General features: G+C 39.6%; 2 protein-coding genes across 5 annotated transcripts in view; one reads left to right on the top strand and one right to left on the bottom strand.

Moving 5' to 3' along the window:
• Positions 1–18,408, top strand: part of Cenpp (centromere protein P) — a 244,387-nt gene that overhangs the window by 154,765 nt on the left and 71,214 nt on the right. The gene's annotated exons all lie outside the window — the stretch shown is intronic.
• Positions 7–18,408, bottom strand: part of Ecm2 (extracellular matrix protein 2) — a 32,245-nt gene continuing 13,843 nt past the window's right edge. Inside the window, exons 4-10 of one of the 2 annotated variants that reach the window (XM_029556056.1) lie at positions 16,312–16,869; positions 14,145–14,260; positions 10,634–10,769; positions 5,219–5,376; positions 3,687–3,826; positions 2,237–2,563; positions 7–626 (exon numbers count right to left, since the gene is read on the bottom strand). In XM_029556056.1, coding sequence (XP_029411916.1) covers positions 458–626; positions 2,237–2,563; positions 3,687–3,826; positions 5,219–5,376; positions 10,634–10,769; positions 14,145–14,260; positions 16,312–16,869 — 1,604 coding nt within the window. In that variant the 3' untranslated portion in view covers positions 7–457. The remainder of the gene's footprint in view (positions 627–2,236; positions 2,564–3,686; positions 3,827–5,218; positions 5,377–10,633; positions 10,770–14,144; positions 14,261–16,311; positions 16,870–18,408) is intronic. The other variant, XM_008852919.3, reaches the window with a different exon arrangement.

Here is an 18,408-nt window from a genome sequence, read left to right as displayed (position 1 = left end):
TTTTTTTTTTTTTAAACTTTACCATGTAACTAATGGAAGAACTAAAGCTAACCAATGCTGGGCTATGATTCATAAGTTCTACCTTATTTTTTCCTGTTGGTATGCTCCTTATTCTTAACTATAACACAATTTTTAAAGGGACTTGGGGCCTTCTCAGATAATAGCAGTCAGACCAACTGCAAAAGACATACTTACTGTATAAAAGATTCTCCTGGTCTGCATCCTCTTTAGTGAGACAGCTTCTTTTTAGGGGTGGTCAGCTGAGTGGATTTTACCATCACTGAAGCCCCTAGTAGACTATACCCATTATGCAAATTTCTGGCTGTTCATTTGTGGGTAGGGAAATCAGAGTGACTTAGCATATTATAGAATATAGAACAAGCATTATGTCTCTAAGTGATGACAAATTCTACTATAAATGTGAAAAAAATTATAAATGGCAAAGGAAAAGTTGAAATTACTTGATGTTTTGTGGTTTAAGAACAATACTTGAATACAGTCTTATGCATGAAAATGCATAGGATGATATTTCTCTAGTTTTGATATAATTGTTTTCAAGGTGAAGATGTTCTAGAGTTGAATCCTCATCCTCTTCAACATTGCAAATTTGTTCTGGTAGAATATTCCTAAAAGAAAAATAGATGTGTAAGTTATGAATACTTCAAGTGGTCTAACTTAGAATTTAGAAGTTAAGTTTTTTTTTTACAATTTAAAAAATATTTTATTATTTTTATTTTATATGTATGCCATGTATTGCCTACATGTAGGTAAGTGCACCCCTGTCGTGCATTGCCTGTGGAGGACAGAAGAGGCTGTCAGATCCCCTGGAACTGGAATTACGGACAGTTGTTAGCTGCCATGTGGGTGCTGGGATTCAAACCCAGGTCTTCTGCAAGAACAACCAGTGTTCTCAACCACTGAGCCATCTCTCCAGCCCTAGAAGTTAAGTTTTTTAAAATGTCTTGGTTCTTAAAAGGAAGTTGAGCAGGACGTGGTGGTTCACACTTGTAATTCCAGCACACAAGGGCTGGAGTGATGGCTCAGCAGTTAAGAGCAGTGGCTGCTCTTGCAAAAGACCCAGGTTCAATTCCCAGCACCCACATGGGGGCTAACAACGTCTACAACTCTAGTTCCATGGGGTTCAACACCCTCCACGAGCACTGCATGACATAGATACATTTACATACATGCAAGCATAACATTCGTACACATAAAAGCTGGGCATGGTGGCGCACGCCTGTAGTCCCAGCACTTGGGAGGCATAGGCAGGCGGATCTCTGTGAGTTCAAGGCCAGCCTGGTCTACATAGTGAGTTTCAGGACAGCTGGGGCCACAGGGAGACCCTGCTTCAAATAGACCCCCCCAAGAAAATCAAAATAAATAATTAAAATAATAATAGAGGACATGAAGTCAGGAATGTAGTAAGGTGGGAGTGGACCTGAGGGAGGGGGTCTGAATAGGATCAAAATACATTGTATGAAATTCTATAAAAGTCAAAAGAAATTTTTAAAGATTGTAAATATCTAATTGTAAGAATTTTAAGAATTGTAAGAAATGAAACAATGCCATAACCTGCAAAGTGGGGAAGTTCTTTCCAATTATGAACTTAAAATGGCAAGCTCAGTTACTATGCAGCTATGTAGCTGAGACTGGCCTTGAACTCCTGATCTTCCTGCCTTCACTTTTCAAGTGCTGTAATTATAAGCATAAGCCACCCCACTGGCACCTAAGTGTGCTGGATCAATTTTATAGTCACTCATGCTGTCTAGGCAGGGATGATGAGTAAACACATAGAAAAAGTGTCCCCCAAAGTGAAGGAAGTTGAGTCCCAATAAATTAATTCAGAATTTTGCCTTCATAAAAAAAAATCTAGATTCAAGCAATTTTAATTTTAGCATGTATTTAGGTTTGTGCTCTATAGATCACTTTTTTATGTATGTGAGGATAGTAGTATAATAGCATATTGCTTAGCAACATTATCTGAAGCTATCTCTAAGGTTCTACACATTGCATAATAATATTCTACTTAATACTGTGGAAGTTTGCAGATATATACAGAAGCGGAAGCCATAATCCTCACATACCTATTATTCAACAGTTACTAACATGGTCATTCTTGTTTAGTCCTACTGTTTAGTATCATTTTTTTCTTCAATGTAAATCTAAGAATTTATGCTATGATTATTTAATTTGTCAACCAAAGTTTAAATTGATACTTGAAAAGACCAAAATTTACCTGATCTTATTGTTGTTCAGCCTCAGAAAATATAGTGCTTTCATTTCTGGTATTCCAGGTGGTATAGATTTTAAGTCATTGTGATCCAGAAATAACTCTCTCAGAGAATGATATGCCCCATAGAATGAGACACGGTCCACACCGTCATCAGCAAGTCTGTTAAATGACAGGTACAGGTATTCCAGGCCTGGCTCCATATGGCCAAACACATATCCAGGGATCCGTTCAATTTGGTTCCCCATTAGTACGAGGTGCAGCAAAGACTTTGGTAGGTAGGAGGGCACTTGGTAGAGCTTGTTATAGGAGAGGTCAATGGATTCAAGGTTTCTGCAGCAAAGGAAAAGTGAATGGGATGAAGAACCTCAAGAAAGTGATTGGCCATCCTAAATTTTGACAAGGCCTGTTTTCCTACAAGCACCAGTCATGATGATCCTGAACAGAACTGTATTATGTGTCAGCTTGGGTCTGTCTGTTGTCCAGGTTTCATGTTCTCACTAGCATCCATACTGCCTTTCAACTGTAAGTGTGCATCAGAGTCTAGGTGGGGAAACTCATATCCTTGGGGAAATGGGAATACCAAAGATGTCCCTGAAATATATCTAAATTCAGATTTTTAACCAAATGAAACCCAAGAGTCCTTGGTTCTAACAAGGACCTTTCCTGATTTGGGGATTTTTGTGCATCTGGAGTTTTTCTCTTGAATTTTCCTTCCTCATTTGCTTTGTGATCTGACACACCTGGGGCTTAGGGTGAGCCAGATTAGAGTAAGATGGAGGAATCTAGAAGTGTTAATGTACTAGAAGGTCCATGGAATGTGGTAGTAAGCTCCCTGCCTTGTTTCAGAAGCTTCTCCTGAGTCTACTGGGGCTTTTGCCTAGCCCCTTTCACCTGATAAAGACTCCATCACCCTCTAGTTGGGCCCAGAGGCCTCTTTTCGTCTCTCCCTTTCATTCTTCTGAACAACCCATATTCCAGGCTGTTCAACTCAATCCAACTCCTTCCCCCTTTGCCGAGGACTACAGCTAAGCTTCTTTATCCTGTCTAGTATCGTGGATTCTGCTTTCTGCCTTCAGTATCAGACAAGCCTTCTTGAGATAAAGAAGTGGTTTGGACTGAAGAAGGCAGTATGGTATAAGATAGACCTCACTGCTGTGGCAAGATATTTTCATCTAATGATGCAGAAAAAGGATGGCCACTTAATTTGTCTTTGTGTACAAAGGATTATGCCATTTAAACCTGACAACCTGTGAGCTAGGCAAAGCTAGGATAGTATTTGTTATGGCCAACCCTAAGTTTTTGCTAGCTTAGCACTTAGCATGTAGCAGGATACTCACAGATAGTCGTGATCATATTAGCAGTCATGTAATGAATAGTTTGGAAACTCAGTGAAGTAGCTAAATTTGGAGTAAGAGTGAGGAAAGGATGCCAAGAAATGATGGTAGATACTTACTCTTGATTTATCCATGCTAAAGGAGCAATCCGGCTTTCTTCTATTTTATTATAGCGTAGGACAATCATATTGATCTTTCTGGTATGATTAAAACAATTTTCAGTTATTTCTTCAATTTGGTTATTTTCTAGGTATAATTCCTATAATTAAGAGAAATACTGTTATTTTTCTTCCATTTTTGATCAGTGATATCCAATTTCACAGAAACTAAAGCAGACTATTCTCATTAGTATTTAAAATCTTTTACTGCTTTTTCAAGTGAATTCATACTTTTTTTTTTTTTTGGTCTTTTGAAACAGGGTCTCCCTGTAGCCCCACCTGGCCTGAAACTCTTATAGCTAATAAAGTAAAAAGTACTGCCTATCATGCTTATGAAATTAAATAAATTGTATGTGTTTGTGCTGATTCATGAGAGTCCAGTCTGGCTAAGTTTTAGCTCCAGGCCAGCTTCCCACTATTTCATGAACTCTATAGCTTTTTAAGACTCATGTTTTTAGACTTAAATTATAATCAATTTAGTTAGCTATAAAGTTAAAATTCTTTAAGAACTTTAAAAGTACTATCTGCTAGGACTAGTATTAAGTTTTAGCTAGTTGCCTTCAAGTTGTTTAGTTGGCATTAGAAGGAATTTTTTACTAAAGGGTCTGAATTGTTAAATTTTTCCTTATTTTAGTTGGAGTGCCTAAGTAGAATTGGCTTATATGTTTAATGCAACTTTCTATTATGGTAATTTTCCCTTTGTATCTTAATTTTGGTATTTGTAAAAATAACTAAAGGAGCTTGCAGCTTTTTGGTTTTATCATCCTTTATAATTAAGGGGTGAGTTACATGAGTGCTTTCCAAACTCAGTTATACATTAGAATCATCTCATGAGCCTTTTAAATATAAATTTCAACCTAAATGAGCACTAGTAAGAGGCTAGTTACGTAAGTTCTCACATGCCCATCTCTATGTTAAAAGCTCTGCAGCTATAGGAAAGAATGATATGTGGCAGACTTCAGAAGTGTAGTAAGGTGAGACTGGACTGCAGCAGTGACTTTAGAAGAATTTATAGCACATACCATGTGCTGTACACTGTGTACCCAACATTTCTCAGGTTGGTGGGGATAAATCCCTTTGGAGAGACAAACCAGGATGAGAAGGTCAGGCATGGGCAGGGATCATTATGGGTCTGTGTGTGTGTGTGTGTGTGTGTGTGTGTGTATGTGTGTGTGTGTCTGTATATCTGCGTGTGTCTGTATATCTGTCCAAGTTGCATGTGTATGTGTTTTACCAGTTGCATGTATCAAAATAAAAATTTAAAAATTATTATTGTTTATTATGTGCACACATATGTATTCGTGTATGAAGGTCAGAGGACAACTTGTGGGAGTTGGTTGTATCCTTACACAATGTGGGTCTCGGGGATTGACCTCAGATTGTCAGACTCGGTGCCAGGTACCTACCAGCTGAGTCACCTTGCCAGCCCTTACATAGTTAATTCCTGCCCCAGAAAACAAAACAAAACAAAAATTAAAAGAAGGTATTGGTACCTCAATAGAAGCAGGAAGACCCTGTGGTATGATTCTGAATTTATTTTTTCCCAGCCGTAGGTATAATAGGTTCTTCAAATGTTTGAAAGCTAAAGGACTGACATTGATTTCACTGAGATTGTTTCCTTCCAATTCTAAGGTGACCAGTTGGTTTAAATCTAAAAACAAAGTTACCAGAATATTAGAATAATTTTTAAACCATTACTTTGGGCTGATGATATTACTCAGTGGCAGAGCATTTGCCTAACATGTACAAGGACCTGGGTTGGAGCCCCAACACAGCAGAAAGTCTAAAGAGTAGAAAGAGAGGGCAAAATCTGTGGTTGGGAGAAATTCAGGTGTTGAATGGCACAAATATGCATAAGGAACAGAGGCAAGAAAAGGGAGAAGCACAGAAGGAAGATAGGGAGAAGAGTAATGGTCACCTCTAGAGGCCATGCCGGCCAAGAAGGGACTTGGAATTCAAGTGGACAAGGAGGAAGAGGATCATGAAAGTCATTGGAAGCATTTTCAGAGACCTGTAAGTATAACTCAGTAATGTGGTAGGCTGCTGAGTGATTCCTTTCTCCAGAATGCAGAAAAGAGCACTCACCTTGGCGTTCTCTGAACGGAGGAGTTAGAAATGCAACAGAGCAATGAATTTCCATATTTATTCACTTACTGGCACAGAGTGCAGCCAAATATAAGCTTTTTTGTTAAAGACAGATGATCAGAATTCTCTACACAATCTACACATTCTGAGCTACCAAGGAAGGCCTTTATACAAGTTTTTTTTTTCTTCACTGTTTCTACTGCCTCAGGAGTAGTATCATCAGGGTCAATTGGAAGCCATACTGAGCACACACCACTCAAAAATGACATACCAAGGGGCCTATGAGTCAGAGGTTCAAGGCATGGTCAAGATTCCCCCAATAGGGATGTTTTCTTGCTCAACCTCTGTCATCAGCCTTGCAAAGAATGTGCTCTGTACAGCTCAGACCTACTCTTTGTAGCAGCAAAGACAGTCACATCAGTAGAAATAATAAATGCTCGAGAAATATAAGAGAAAGCAGTAAGGATTTGGGTGGTTTGGAAGTGGTAGGCTCTTAACACTAAAAAGATTTAGATAGACATAGGAGGAACTTTAGGCTGAAATAACCAGGTAAGCACATACAGGTAAAGTGCCCGTGTAGGCTTGGCTTACCCTGTCATGGGCCATGGCAATGGAGTGAAATTGGTGTTCAGGAAGAAATGCCCTGGGGGAGAACCACTGGGCCCTAGATGTAGGTTTGGCTTTAATTCTTTAGACACCAAGAGGCAGTGCAGAGGATGCTATGAGGAAAGCCACATCAGAAAAGATTCATCTGGTGGGGTGACAGGAATTAGGCAAGGCAAGCAGAAAAGTGGTATACATAGTTACATTTTTTTGTACTATCTTAATTCCAAAATTTAAAGTACTAAGGGTCTAGCAGTTCTCTAGTACATAGGTTGGGATCCTGAAATGTTGAAGCTGTCAGTAGAAAAGTAGAGACCAGAAGTAGACCGATGGTTATTACATGACATCCCGAGAAACAGCAAATTCACAATACTTTGTGTTCGTGTGCTGTTTTTCTCTGGTGTGTATGTCATGGAGATTGGGGTAGAAAGGTTTTGTTAGGTTAGATCTGAGGTCACTGTTGAAAGGAGGATTCATAACCAGGAAATAAGTAGAGGTAAAAGACCTTTGTTGTGGGTAAGGTTATGGACATAATGACACATTAATGTTCTTGTGGCTAAAGCAGCCACAATGATTGTAGTTTGGTTATTGTAGTCATTAGTCATGACAAGAATGTTCTGAAGCACATCCTGCTTCCCACTGTCCCTCCCTCTGCCTTTCACTCTTCTACAGTGAAAGAGCTTTCCTTTCTGTTTGGCACTTGCTCAATATTTCAAATGGTCTCCTTCATTTTACTTGATATGTGTGCCCTCAAGCACTCACTTCCCTTCACCCTCATCAATCCTGGCTCTCAGCCCAGCCTGCCTGCAATCCCTACAGCATCCAGAATTATCTATTTTTGTCTTTCACATGCCATTTTATCTCCTACTTTTCCACTTCTGTGCACCTGTGATCTGAAAGGTCAGTAAAAGAGCACTAGAGAGATGGTCAAAGTGGTTTTTAGGGGTGCCACACAGAAAGGCTGTTTCAGAGCACTGGGAAGGGTCGGTTTCAAGCTTACCTGTTAACTGTCATCTATAAATAGTAGACTCACAGAAGCCAAGGAAACACAGCAGCTTCCTCAGCCAGAGTACCCAGCACCCAAGTGGCCAACACAGTAGGACTAAGAAGCTAGGAAGCTAGCCCACCTAACAAGTACAGGGGGGGTTCTGTGTGAGAGAACAGCAGAGAACCTTCTTTCTTGTCACTTGTGTGAGGATGAGGCTGCTGCTTCTGTGCTAGTGGTACAGAGACAGGAAGAGATAGGTACAGAGATGGCCCTTTGTGCTGAGAAGTTGGTCCAGGGATTTATGAGAGAACCTTCAAAATAGTAAGACCTGGTGGCTCACACCTATAATCCTAGCACCTGGAACTCTAAGGCAGGAAGGCTATAAATTCAAGGGCAGCCTAGGCTACATTGTGAGAACACTGACTCAGGAAAAAACAGTAATGTATGTTTTATAAGGTATTTTAATAGCAGAGCTAGAAATGTGAACTCATATACTTCACACAGTCTATTTGTACATTTGCTCTACATTTTGTGTTTCTTTTAGTTTAACAAAACAGTTAGAAACTGCCGGGCATGGTGGCACACACCTTTAATCCCAGCACTCAGGAGGCAGAGGCAGGCGGATCTCTGTGAGTTCAAGGTCACCCTGGTCTACATACTGAGTTCCAGGACAGCTGGGGCTACAGGGAGACCCGGTCTCAAAAAGACCAAAAACAAAAAAAAAACAAAAAAAAAACCACAGAAATTAAATTTTCCAATGTCTTTTCCATATTACAAAGACCATCAAAATTTGTTTATTAAAAGTTTCATGTGTACCCTAAAAACCATCTGGAAATTGAGTATTTATAATGAGTAATCCTCACATTTGGCAATTTTTATAATTACTGTCCTTTTTTCATCAACAGAAGTGTTTTGTTCCTATGAAAATTTGGGAGAACTAACAAAAGTAATATTTGGATTGCGTTATTCCTTTACATTCTCTACTTTTTTAATGTTTTGTTTTTATTTTTATGTGTATGAGTGTATTGTCTGCATGTAAGTGTACCTGTGTTGTTTAATGCCCACAGAGGTCAGATGAGGGTGATTCCCCTGGTACCGGAGTTACAGATGGTTGTTAGCTACCATGTGGGTGCTGGGAGCCAAACCTGTGTCCTCTGCAAGAACAGCCAGTGCTCTTAACCACTGAGCCATCTCTCCAGCTCCCACATTCTTTATTTTTCAATAATACCTAATAACTTTGCTTCAACTCAGGTTAGCAGTGTTGAACATTGTACCTCAAGAGCAATGCTAGATGGCTAGGAAGATGAAAAAGAAAATTGGGCAGTCTTAAACTAGTACACCATACACCACTCATCAAAAAACCTTCTTTTTGTAGCATATGGAGGCTGCTGAAGAACCCCAAACTGGTTAGACACAGAGAAGATACATCTGAGGGATGCTCAGTCCTAGGTGACACATCTACAGTAGAACCTCTACACCTAAGACTCATGGAACATAGTAGAACGAGGGGTGGGGGTAAGAGACTGCAGAGTGTGTCCCTGAATAGGACTCCTATACCAAACCTCTCCCACTTAGGGCTCAGAGACCATTGTGGAAGAGGGAGCAAAAAGATTCCAAGAGCCAGGGTTATTCCCTAAATATAGGAAAGCAGAGGCTTTCAGGCCACTGGAAACTTCCACATATGAACTTGTGGCAATGGTGGCATTAAGCACAGGACCCATGCCAACTCAATCAGACAGGGGCCCAGGGTGGAGCAAGGGAAATGGGTGGTGGGTTGGCCCTAGTCTGGGAACTATTGGAGACTGATCACTACTGGGTGAGGGAGAGCAGGCCTTACCAATCATCTCTAGATAGGCTAACTAGACTCCAGTAAATAAATTTGCACCAAAGGACATGAGGTACAAATGCTTGACTGGATAGGACTTAATATGTATAGCGGAATATATGAGGTCTGGTGAGGAGTGAGGAGGGTGGGAGTGGAGGGGCAAGGATAGGAGAAGGGGTTTAAATTTGATTAAGTACTGTTGGATGAAATGTATAAAAGCTCAATAACAAAAATTGCAAAAAAGAAACTCACAATCTAAAGGAGCGAGCTAACATTTGTGAAAAGTGAAATATGATGATGCCTCTTGTGCAGTTCCAATATGACAATTTCAGCATTGCAGAAACACAGAGAGCCCACTCCAGCAGGTTTGAATGCACCTCACTGAATTGTCCTTTACAAAGCTAGGCTGTAGTGGCAACCTCATTTCACAGGCAATGAGGTGTGCAAGTAGCAGGACCTCAGCCCATACCCTGTCAGGAACAAAGCTGCCAAGGCTACTGCTGTGAGGTGCCATGCTCCTATGTACAACAGTCCCTCTGTCTTACACAAAGTGTGTGCTCATTCACTCTTTACACATTATTTCCATGTGCTTGGACTGGGACTCCAGCATATGGAAAATGAAGTAGCAATATGTATGAACACAGTGTGAGTTGCCTACATGTATGGTGCTCTGAGGGTATTAGTGTAGCTCTTCAGATGTAGTGGATTTTTAAGAGTTATTGTCTGAATGATGAACACCTGGCATTGTTGAGAAAATGTTTGATTTAAGATTAAGGTGCTTAAAAAAAAAAGACAACAGGAAGTTTAAAAGCCAATCAAAATGAGGTTATCAAGGCGGGTGTGGTGGCGCACGCCTTTAATCCCAGCACTTGGGAGGCAGAGGCAGGCAGATATTTGTGAGTTCAAGGCCAGCCTGATCTACATAGTAAGTTCAGGTCAGCTGGGACTACAGGGAGACCCTGTCTCAAAAAGACAAAAAAAAAAAAAAATGAGGTTATCAACTTAAATGATGAGGTGACCTAATATTTTTTAGTTACACATTTAGCAATACTATAACGTAATTTCTGTAGAACAATAGAAGAAAGGCTGTAAAGAAATATATCATTTAAAAAAATACTAGGCTTGGGAAATGGCTCAAAGGGTAAAGTACCTGCTGTTCAAGCATGAGGACCTGAGTTCTGATTCCCAGCACCCATGTAGAAATCAGGTATTGTGGCACATGCCTATAATCCCAGCTCTGGGAATTGGAGACAGGAAGATCCCAGGAACTCACTGCCTAGTCCACCAGTGAGATCCAGGCTCAGTGAGAGACATTGTCTCAAAAATAGGGTGGAAAGTGGTAGAGGAAGACACCTGACCACTACTTCTGGGGACGGGGACACACACACACACACACACACACAATACCTGATAAACTTTCTTCTTCGATAGCCTGAAGATTGTTGTCATTTATTTTAAGTTCTTCTAATGTAGATGGTAATTCTGAAGGAATGTGTGCCAAATTATTTCCATCCATGTTCAGACGCATTAACTTCTTCAGAAACTTTAAAAAAATCTCAAAATTATCATTTTGTCTGATCATATATATTCTATATTCCATGTATTGCACTAATGTTCAGTCATATTTTGTGAGGTCTGAGATTTGACTTTCATAGCAATAAACAGAAACGTAACTGAATGCAGTAATTTGAATCTATTGTGGATGCAAACCATTTTTAGCATATTTATAGTTTAGTTGCCCATCTATACTAATATTTGTGATAGAAAAAGGATTATAAAATAGCACTACTATGAAAATTTTCAAAACAAAATAATCTCTGTATTTACACACACACACACACACACACACACACACACACACACACGGTTCCTCAAATAGCCGACTGTCTGAAAAGTATATTTCCACATTAGATGTTGCATGCATATTGGTCTAACATAGCCTGCACCACCAAAAGTGGAGTACTAAAGTTGAGTGTTTAGTTGGAGTACTAAAGTTCAGTAATACTGAAGCCACATGGAATGATTTCTTTCTCCATTGATCATTTTCAATTTCTATAGGACACAGAATCCTCAAACAGAAAACAGGTAATCTACAATAGTTTTCTCTTGGTCAAATATAGAGAACCTATGACCCTCTACTGCCAGTCAGAAGGATGGATAGTATGAAACAGGCACTGGGAGTCCTTCTGTATGCCTGCTCAGACTCCAGAGAACTGGAAGAGGAGAATACAAGAGACACATCATTTGTCTGAAGATCAAGGGCCCAGAAGATTCTCCAAAAAAACACATGTGTAACCCAGTGAGATAGTGTTCTTTATTTAGGGCCTTTTTAAAAGACTGAATCTCATTGATTGACCTGATTGGCCTGGAACTTGCTATGTAGACCAAGCTGGCCTTGAACTCAGAGATCTGTCTTTTCTCCCCAAGAGCTGGGATTAAAAGCTCTTGCCCTACTTTACTTATGACTTTTTTTTTTTTTTTGTCTTTTTGAAGCAGGGTCTCCCTGTAGCCCTAGCTGTCCTGGAACTCACTATGTAGACCAGACTGGCCTTGAACTCACAGAGATCCGCGTGCCTCTGCCTCCCAAGTGCTGGAACTACAAGCGTGAGCCACCATGCCTGGCTACTTATGACTTTTTATGTATATTTTTTATTGAATTTTTGCGCATTTCATACAAAACATCTTAATCATCTTTATACCCCCCATAGTCTGTCCCACCGAATTTCATGCATTCTAAGGCCTATCAAGTCAAGTTAGTGTGCCCAGATTGTCCCTCAGTGCAAGTTCATCCACTGGGGTCTAGTTAGCCTATCTAGAGTCTCTCCCTTGAAGATCAGCTCTCCCTCACCCAGCAGTAATCAGTTGTCAACCTTCGGCTAAGGTTGGGGCCTGCTACTCACTTTTAAAGCACATAATTTATGTGGTTTCATTTACACACACCAACCTTTCCTCTCACTTCTATTTTTTCTTCTCTGAAATTCCTTTACCCTTTTCTCCTTTTTAAAAAGAAAAAATTCAAACTATCTCCTTCAAAGGTTTCCTTTATACGATCTGCTGTTTCTCTTTCACTCCTCTCCAATCTATCTCATGCTAATTTTCATCTGGGCCCATTTATTCTTTTCTAGAACTCTCCTAGCCAAAATATTCTCCATCATACTCTGCTCACTGTGCAAAAGTAAGAAAGCTGTACCTTACAGACCTGACCATTTTAATAGGCATTCTAGATAAGTTCCATTTCACTTTTTTAAAAATACAAAGTGTAATTTAATAGTATATTTATTTTTAAAATATATTTTATTTTCTGTGTATGATGTATTGCCTGCATATGTGAAAGTACACCTGTGCCATGCAGTGTCCACAAAGGAGGGAAGAGGGTGTCGGATCCCCTGAAACTGGTGTTATGGACGATTTTTAGCTGCCATGTAGATGCTGGGAATCGAGCCTGGGTCCTTTGCAAGAGCAGCTAGTGCTTTTAACCACTGAGCCATCTATCCAGCCCTGATATTATATTTAAGTGCATCAGATTCTTAAAAATCCCCCAATTTTACTCAGTGCCAAGGATATGAAAAGACAGTTTTCTCTGTCTAAATCATGCATTCCATTTTCAATTGGTACACATGTGAACTTTATTTCTTATAATGAGTCGTATATAAAATTATTTATAGAAAAGTCAAATAAAAATAATTAACCAGTGAATAAGCCCTCTACTTTCTTATTGCCACCTTTTTAGTGGCAACACTCAAGTGACCTGTCAGCAGTACTCTTACATAGTACTTCAGCTGCTCAGAGACCAGATCTCCACATATTTTCAGCTACGTAGGGAGAAAATACTCCATAAATCCAAAACATTACTTAAGTCTGATATTATTCTTGGTAATCTTAACATAAGACTTACAAATATGATCAGCTGGAGAGGTGGCTCAGTGGTTAAGAGCATGACTGCTCTTGCAGAGGACGAGTTTGATTCCCAGCACCCACATGGCAACTAAAAATCACCTATAACTCCAGGGATTCAATGCCCCCTTCTGACCTCCACAGGCATTGAACAACATGGGTGCACTTACACACATGCAGGCAATATACTCATATACATAAAATAAAAATATAATTTTTTAAAAGACTACCAATAAGAAAACAATGTATAATCAAGAGAAAACTTGATTGCAGTTTAAGGATGTCAGAGAAGAAACAATGTAGACGAAAACCAGAAGTAAAAAGTTTTCTGCCTGAGTTTGTATGGGACTTGTGTATGCTGACACCATTGCCATAGAATCATGAGCAGGTTCCCAGGAGCTTGTAGGACTCTGTTTCCATATGGTCCTCCACCTCCTCCCTGGCTCTTAAAATCTTTCCGCCTCCTCTTCTGAGATGCTCCCCGAGCCTTGGGTGGGTGAAGTTTAATAAAGGAGTCCTGTTCAGGGACCAGCATTCAGCAGATTCTTAATCTCTACACTTTGGCTGTTTGTGACCTTTTGTGTTCCTGACCCATGCAAACTCAAGCAGACAAAAACTGGGAAAGTGAACAGTAGACTCCAATCTTATCTGAAGAAATACAGGCAACTGATTGCTGCTAGGTGATGAAGAGCTGATCTTCCTAAAACAAGGGACTCTAGATAGGCTGACTAGACCTCAGTGGATGAACTTGCAATGAGGAATGTCTTGGGACACTGACTTGACACAGTGGGCCTTAACAGGGATGACACAGTATATGGGCTCCAGTGGGTGGGCTATGCGAGTGTGCTGGTGGGGTCAGGGGTATAAAGATGATTAAAATTGAGATGTTCTGTATGAAATACACAAAAATTCAGTAAAAACAAACTTTAAAAGAAAGTTTCCTGCTTCCCCCAGACCCCCACCTTCTGACTTCCAATCATGATCAGTAAGAGTCATACTGTTACATACTAATAGAAGTGCTTACCTTGAATGCTTCTGGGCCTATGCCTGAAGAAGTGATATTATTTTTGCTCAGATCAAGCCTTTCCAAATTTGGTAATCCATTAAATGTTTCCTCCGGAATGGACATGATGGAATTCCCTAGAACATGTAGCAATTGTATTAGACACATACATATACATACATGTACATGTGTACTTAATATGTATGTGCATGTCTCTGTATACCTGACTATCAAGAGAGAGCTTTATCTAGAGAGGAAAGCAATTTTCAGAAGAAGGCCAGGAGAAATGTACATAAGCAAGTTAGTCAATACTGTCTCTTGGCCAGGACCACAAGCTTCAGATGCAGCTAGTTAGAATAACCAGAATAATCTGTTGGGCAGTGCTAGTAGCACTGTGCATTCACAACAAAGGTATATTTATGCAAGGTTAAAAAGAAGCTGACTGTTCTTCAGATTTTTCCACTGCCATTTCCCTGGACTTGGAAACATGATGTTGTTTATATCCAAGAAAGCAAAGGCAAATCCCTCACCACCTGTGAGCATGTTTCTTTAAATAAGCAGCTTAAGACTCAGGTATTCCAACTATCTGATATACTTTTCTGTCTTCAATCTATAATGGTTCCTACATCCTTTAGTTTTATGAGCATTTGTCCTAACATTTGGTTAGTGTAGGTATCAATTTATTTACAGAAAACGAACTTGCCAGAAACAATGCATGCTATAAGGAAGACGTGTTGATCTTCTTGTAAAACAAAGAATAGCCCAGCATGGGTTATTCATCCTTCCCACAACTTTAGACTTTCGCTAATTGGGTTTCCATAAGGCAGAGCATACCTGCCATGTAGGCCACAGGAGGAGAAGGCCTTGCTAGGAATGCAAATTTCTTAGTTGATTATATAAACGTGGAATGAAAGGATGCCATGGAAATTTCTAATAAGATCAACTCTGGCAGCATCCTATTGCAGATGGCCATTTGTGCACAAATATATTGAACCCATTCAGATCCTCTACTATCTCCCTAAGGCCTCCTCTGGCCTGGTGGAGACAGACAAAATGTCTGGATTCTACATTCTCACTGGAATGACTAAAGGAAAGAAGACAACCAACAATACAATCTGCTGGCTGGTTGTGGAGCAGCCAGAACTCCCCAGTACTGCTGGTGACAATGGAACAACCAACCACCTTGGAAATTTGTTGGTAGTTCCTTAAACGTATTGCCATACCTCTCAGCAGTTCTGCTTTTGGAAATGAAGGTATAGGCCCACACAAACATCTGTATGTGGATTTATTAGACCATTGCCTCTAACTGGAAAATCACATGTCTCTAGTTGATTACCAGTTGACTTATACAATAGGACACTGCCCTTTCATAAAGAATAATGAACTGATACCCTGAACAAAATTAGTGCTTTTTAAAGCATTAGAAGTCCAACTGTTAAGGCTACTTACTGTGTGACTCTAGTGAAACTCAGAAAGCAAAGCAATAAGAAGAGAAAACAAGTCAGTTTTCTCTGGTGGCCCAGGGACTAGAGGAGATGGAGATGGGAGGAATTTGGGGGAGTGATTAAAAGGTTCTTTATCCCAACTGTGGTGGTGTTTACATTTGTAAAAACTTGTAGAACAATACATTAAAAATAAATTAGCCAGGTGTGGTAGTGCAATCCTAGCACTTGGGAGGCAGAGGCAGGCGGATCCCTGTGAGTTCAAGGCCAGCCTGGTCTACATAGTGAGTTCCAGGACAGGTGGGGCTACAGGGAGACCGTGTCTCAAAAAGACAAAATAAATAAATAAATTTTGTCCCAACACTCAGGAGGCAAAGGCAGGCAGAGCTCTGTTAAGTTCAAGGCCAGGCTGCTCTACATAGTGAGTTCCAGGCCAGCTGGGGCTACAGGGAGACTGTGTCTCAAAATAGACCAAAAATAAATAAACTAATTAATTAATTTTGTCTTATGTATAAAATGTACCCTGCTAAAGAAAATTTTTAAAAAATGGTTCTTGAGAAATCACTGTTTGGTTTAGAGTTTGCTTTAGAACTAAGACATTTCTGTAGTGTGTGCCTGTCTCTGCTGCACAAGTCATCTTTATGAAGTTGATTAGTTTCTACTATGAAATTAAAGCAGTATTCATAAAATAGTAAGAGTCACCATATATGTCTAAAACACAAAATAAAGAAGTCACCATCTCTTACCAATCAGGTCCAGGCTTATTACATCTGGTGCTGTCATTGGTGGGATCTGGGTGAGGCCTGCATAGATGCAGCTGATGGTCCTATAGGACAGGGAACAGCTGCTAGGAAGGCGCGGCCTGCCTCTTGAGGGAGTGGGGATGGGGAACCCAGAAGGCATTCGGAATATATCTCCTCTCATGGCATCCTCCTCCTCTTCCTCTTCCTCCTTGGCATCCTTCTCATTCTCCTTGTCATTTTCCTCCCCTCTTCCATGGTACAGTGGTTGATGTGCTGACCTCTCTTCCTCCCCAGGCCTCAGCTTTCTCTCTGCTCTGCTTTCCCCCTCCCTGTGAAGTTTGTTACGTCCAGGAGTCTCTCTCTTGTGCTCCTTATCTTTCATTTCTTCTTCATCCTCCTCCTCAGATTGAAGTGCTACTTTTCTGAATACTTGGTCCATTTCCACTTGAGGATGTGGCACTTGCTTATGAAGTATATTGGTGGGTTCTCTTTGTTCTGAAGAATCACCAGAAAATTCAGTTCTATCATTTAGTGTTCTACCACTGAGTAGAGAATACATGGCTAGGATGAGGTAACAGGGGCAAGTTGATGATGTTAATAAAAGGAAAAAATAATGAAAGTGAGGTTAGTAAATATTATTCCCTCTATATATTTGATTGCCATGAAAAGATGAAATGCACTTAAATTTTTTCCTTGAATTTTAAGCTATAACTTTATTTCTCTTACAGAATTTGCTTTAGATATATAATTTTTGTGTCTGTGAGCCTTAGTACTACTTTTGCATTAGATAACATAATACTTATTTCCACTAGAATATGAGACTACATGGTAAACTAAAGAGGGAATAATATTGGCACATGATGCAAGATAGAAAGCAGTCCTATTGTGTCTAATACCATCAGGTGGGATACCTTTATCTTTGATAAGGGGAATACCTGAGATAAATGTACATTTTGTCACACCCTCTGAGTGAAGAGTTCTAAAGGGAAATGATTTCACAGTCCATAGGTTTTCTTCCATCAACATTCACAAATCCATCTAATCATCTCTCTACTTTTATTTAATACCATATATAAACTATCCCAAAAGAATCTAGAAAAGATTATTTGAAGAAATTACTTGTGATCTATTCAGAATATATTATAAACTCTAAGGATGGTTTTCTTTTTTTATACCTATAGCAAAACATTCAGAAAAACAGGAGAAAATTAGCAATTGAAGCTAAAGTTGTCATATTTAAACATTTAAAATCCTTCCTAGATATCCAAATTTATTTTCTAAAATAACTACATTTCAAGAATATCCCAAGTTCTTAGAAAATATCTAGGAGTTTCTGGATCTTGCCTATAAGCCTTGTATTACACTTAAAGGATCCAGATTCAGTAAGCATACCTACTAACATTTTTCAAAAGTACAATGCTTTAGTCAAATAACTGATAGTGTGAGACAAAGTTCAGTTCCTAAAGATTTGAAGTTCTTCCTGGTAGGAGACTTTTGTAGATGCCTACTTTCTGGTCATGGTGGAGTTGGGGAATCTACCTTGATTTTAGATAAGATAAATGTCCTTATCTGTTCCTGTCCAATGATTTAACATTGTTTTCATAAGTCACTAACTTAAGTTTTCTTCCAGGAAGCCTAGGCTTACCTCTTAAGGATCTCTGACTTGTTCAAGTCCAAGCCTCATTGGAGAAGGGGTCAGTGAGAATCCAATGATTCCCATGGTATGCCCTACACACAGAAGTGCCACCCTAGAAAACCAAGCCCCAGGCCATACTCCTGTGATTCCCTGGAAGTCCTCATACTACTATGAGTTCCTGTGCTGCCTTTAGGCTGATAAAAATAACTCAGAAAATTGAAGCTTTGTTCATTTTGGTTATAAATCACTTCTCTTTTGTTCTCATGACAATGGTTAGTATATTCCTGATAAGCTGAGTTAATTAAGATAATGCATATACAGACACACTGAAGCAGAACCCATAACTCATTAGTAAGTCCGGGTTTGTTGTAGGAATTCTGTTACTGTATCTCTAAAGCAAAGAGTCACATGTGAAATTGGATCTGGTCCAACTTGACTCATTCTGAGAATTAGAACTATAAAGC

This window comes from Nannospalax galili, unplaced genomic scaffold (genome assembly GCF_000622305.1).
Source record: "Nannospalax galili isolate Female #2095 unplaced genomic scaffold, S.galili_v1.0 scaffold1532, whole genome shotgun sequence".
In the NCBI taxonomy this organism is placed as follows: Eukaryota; Metazoa; Chordata; class Mammalia; order Rodentia; family Spalacidae; genus Nannospalax; species Nannospalax galili.
The sequence above is the reverse complement of the archived record's forward strand: the minus strand, read 5'-3'. Positions and strand labels throughout refer to the sequence as shown.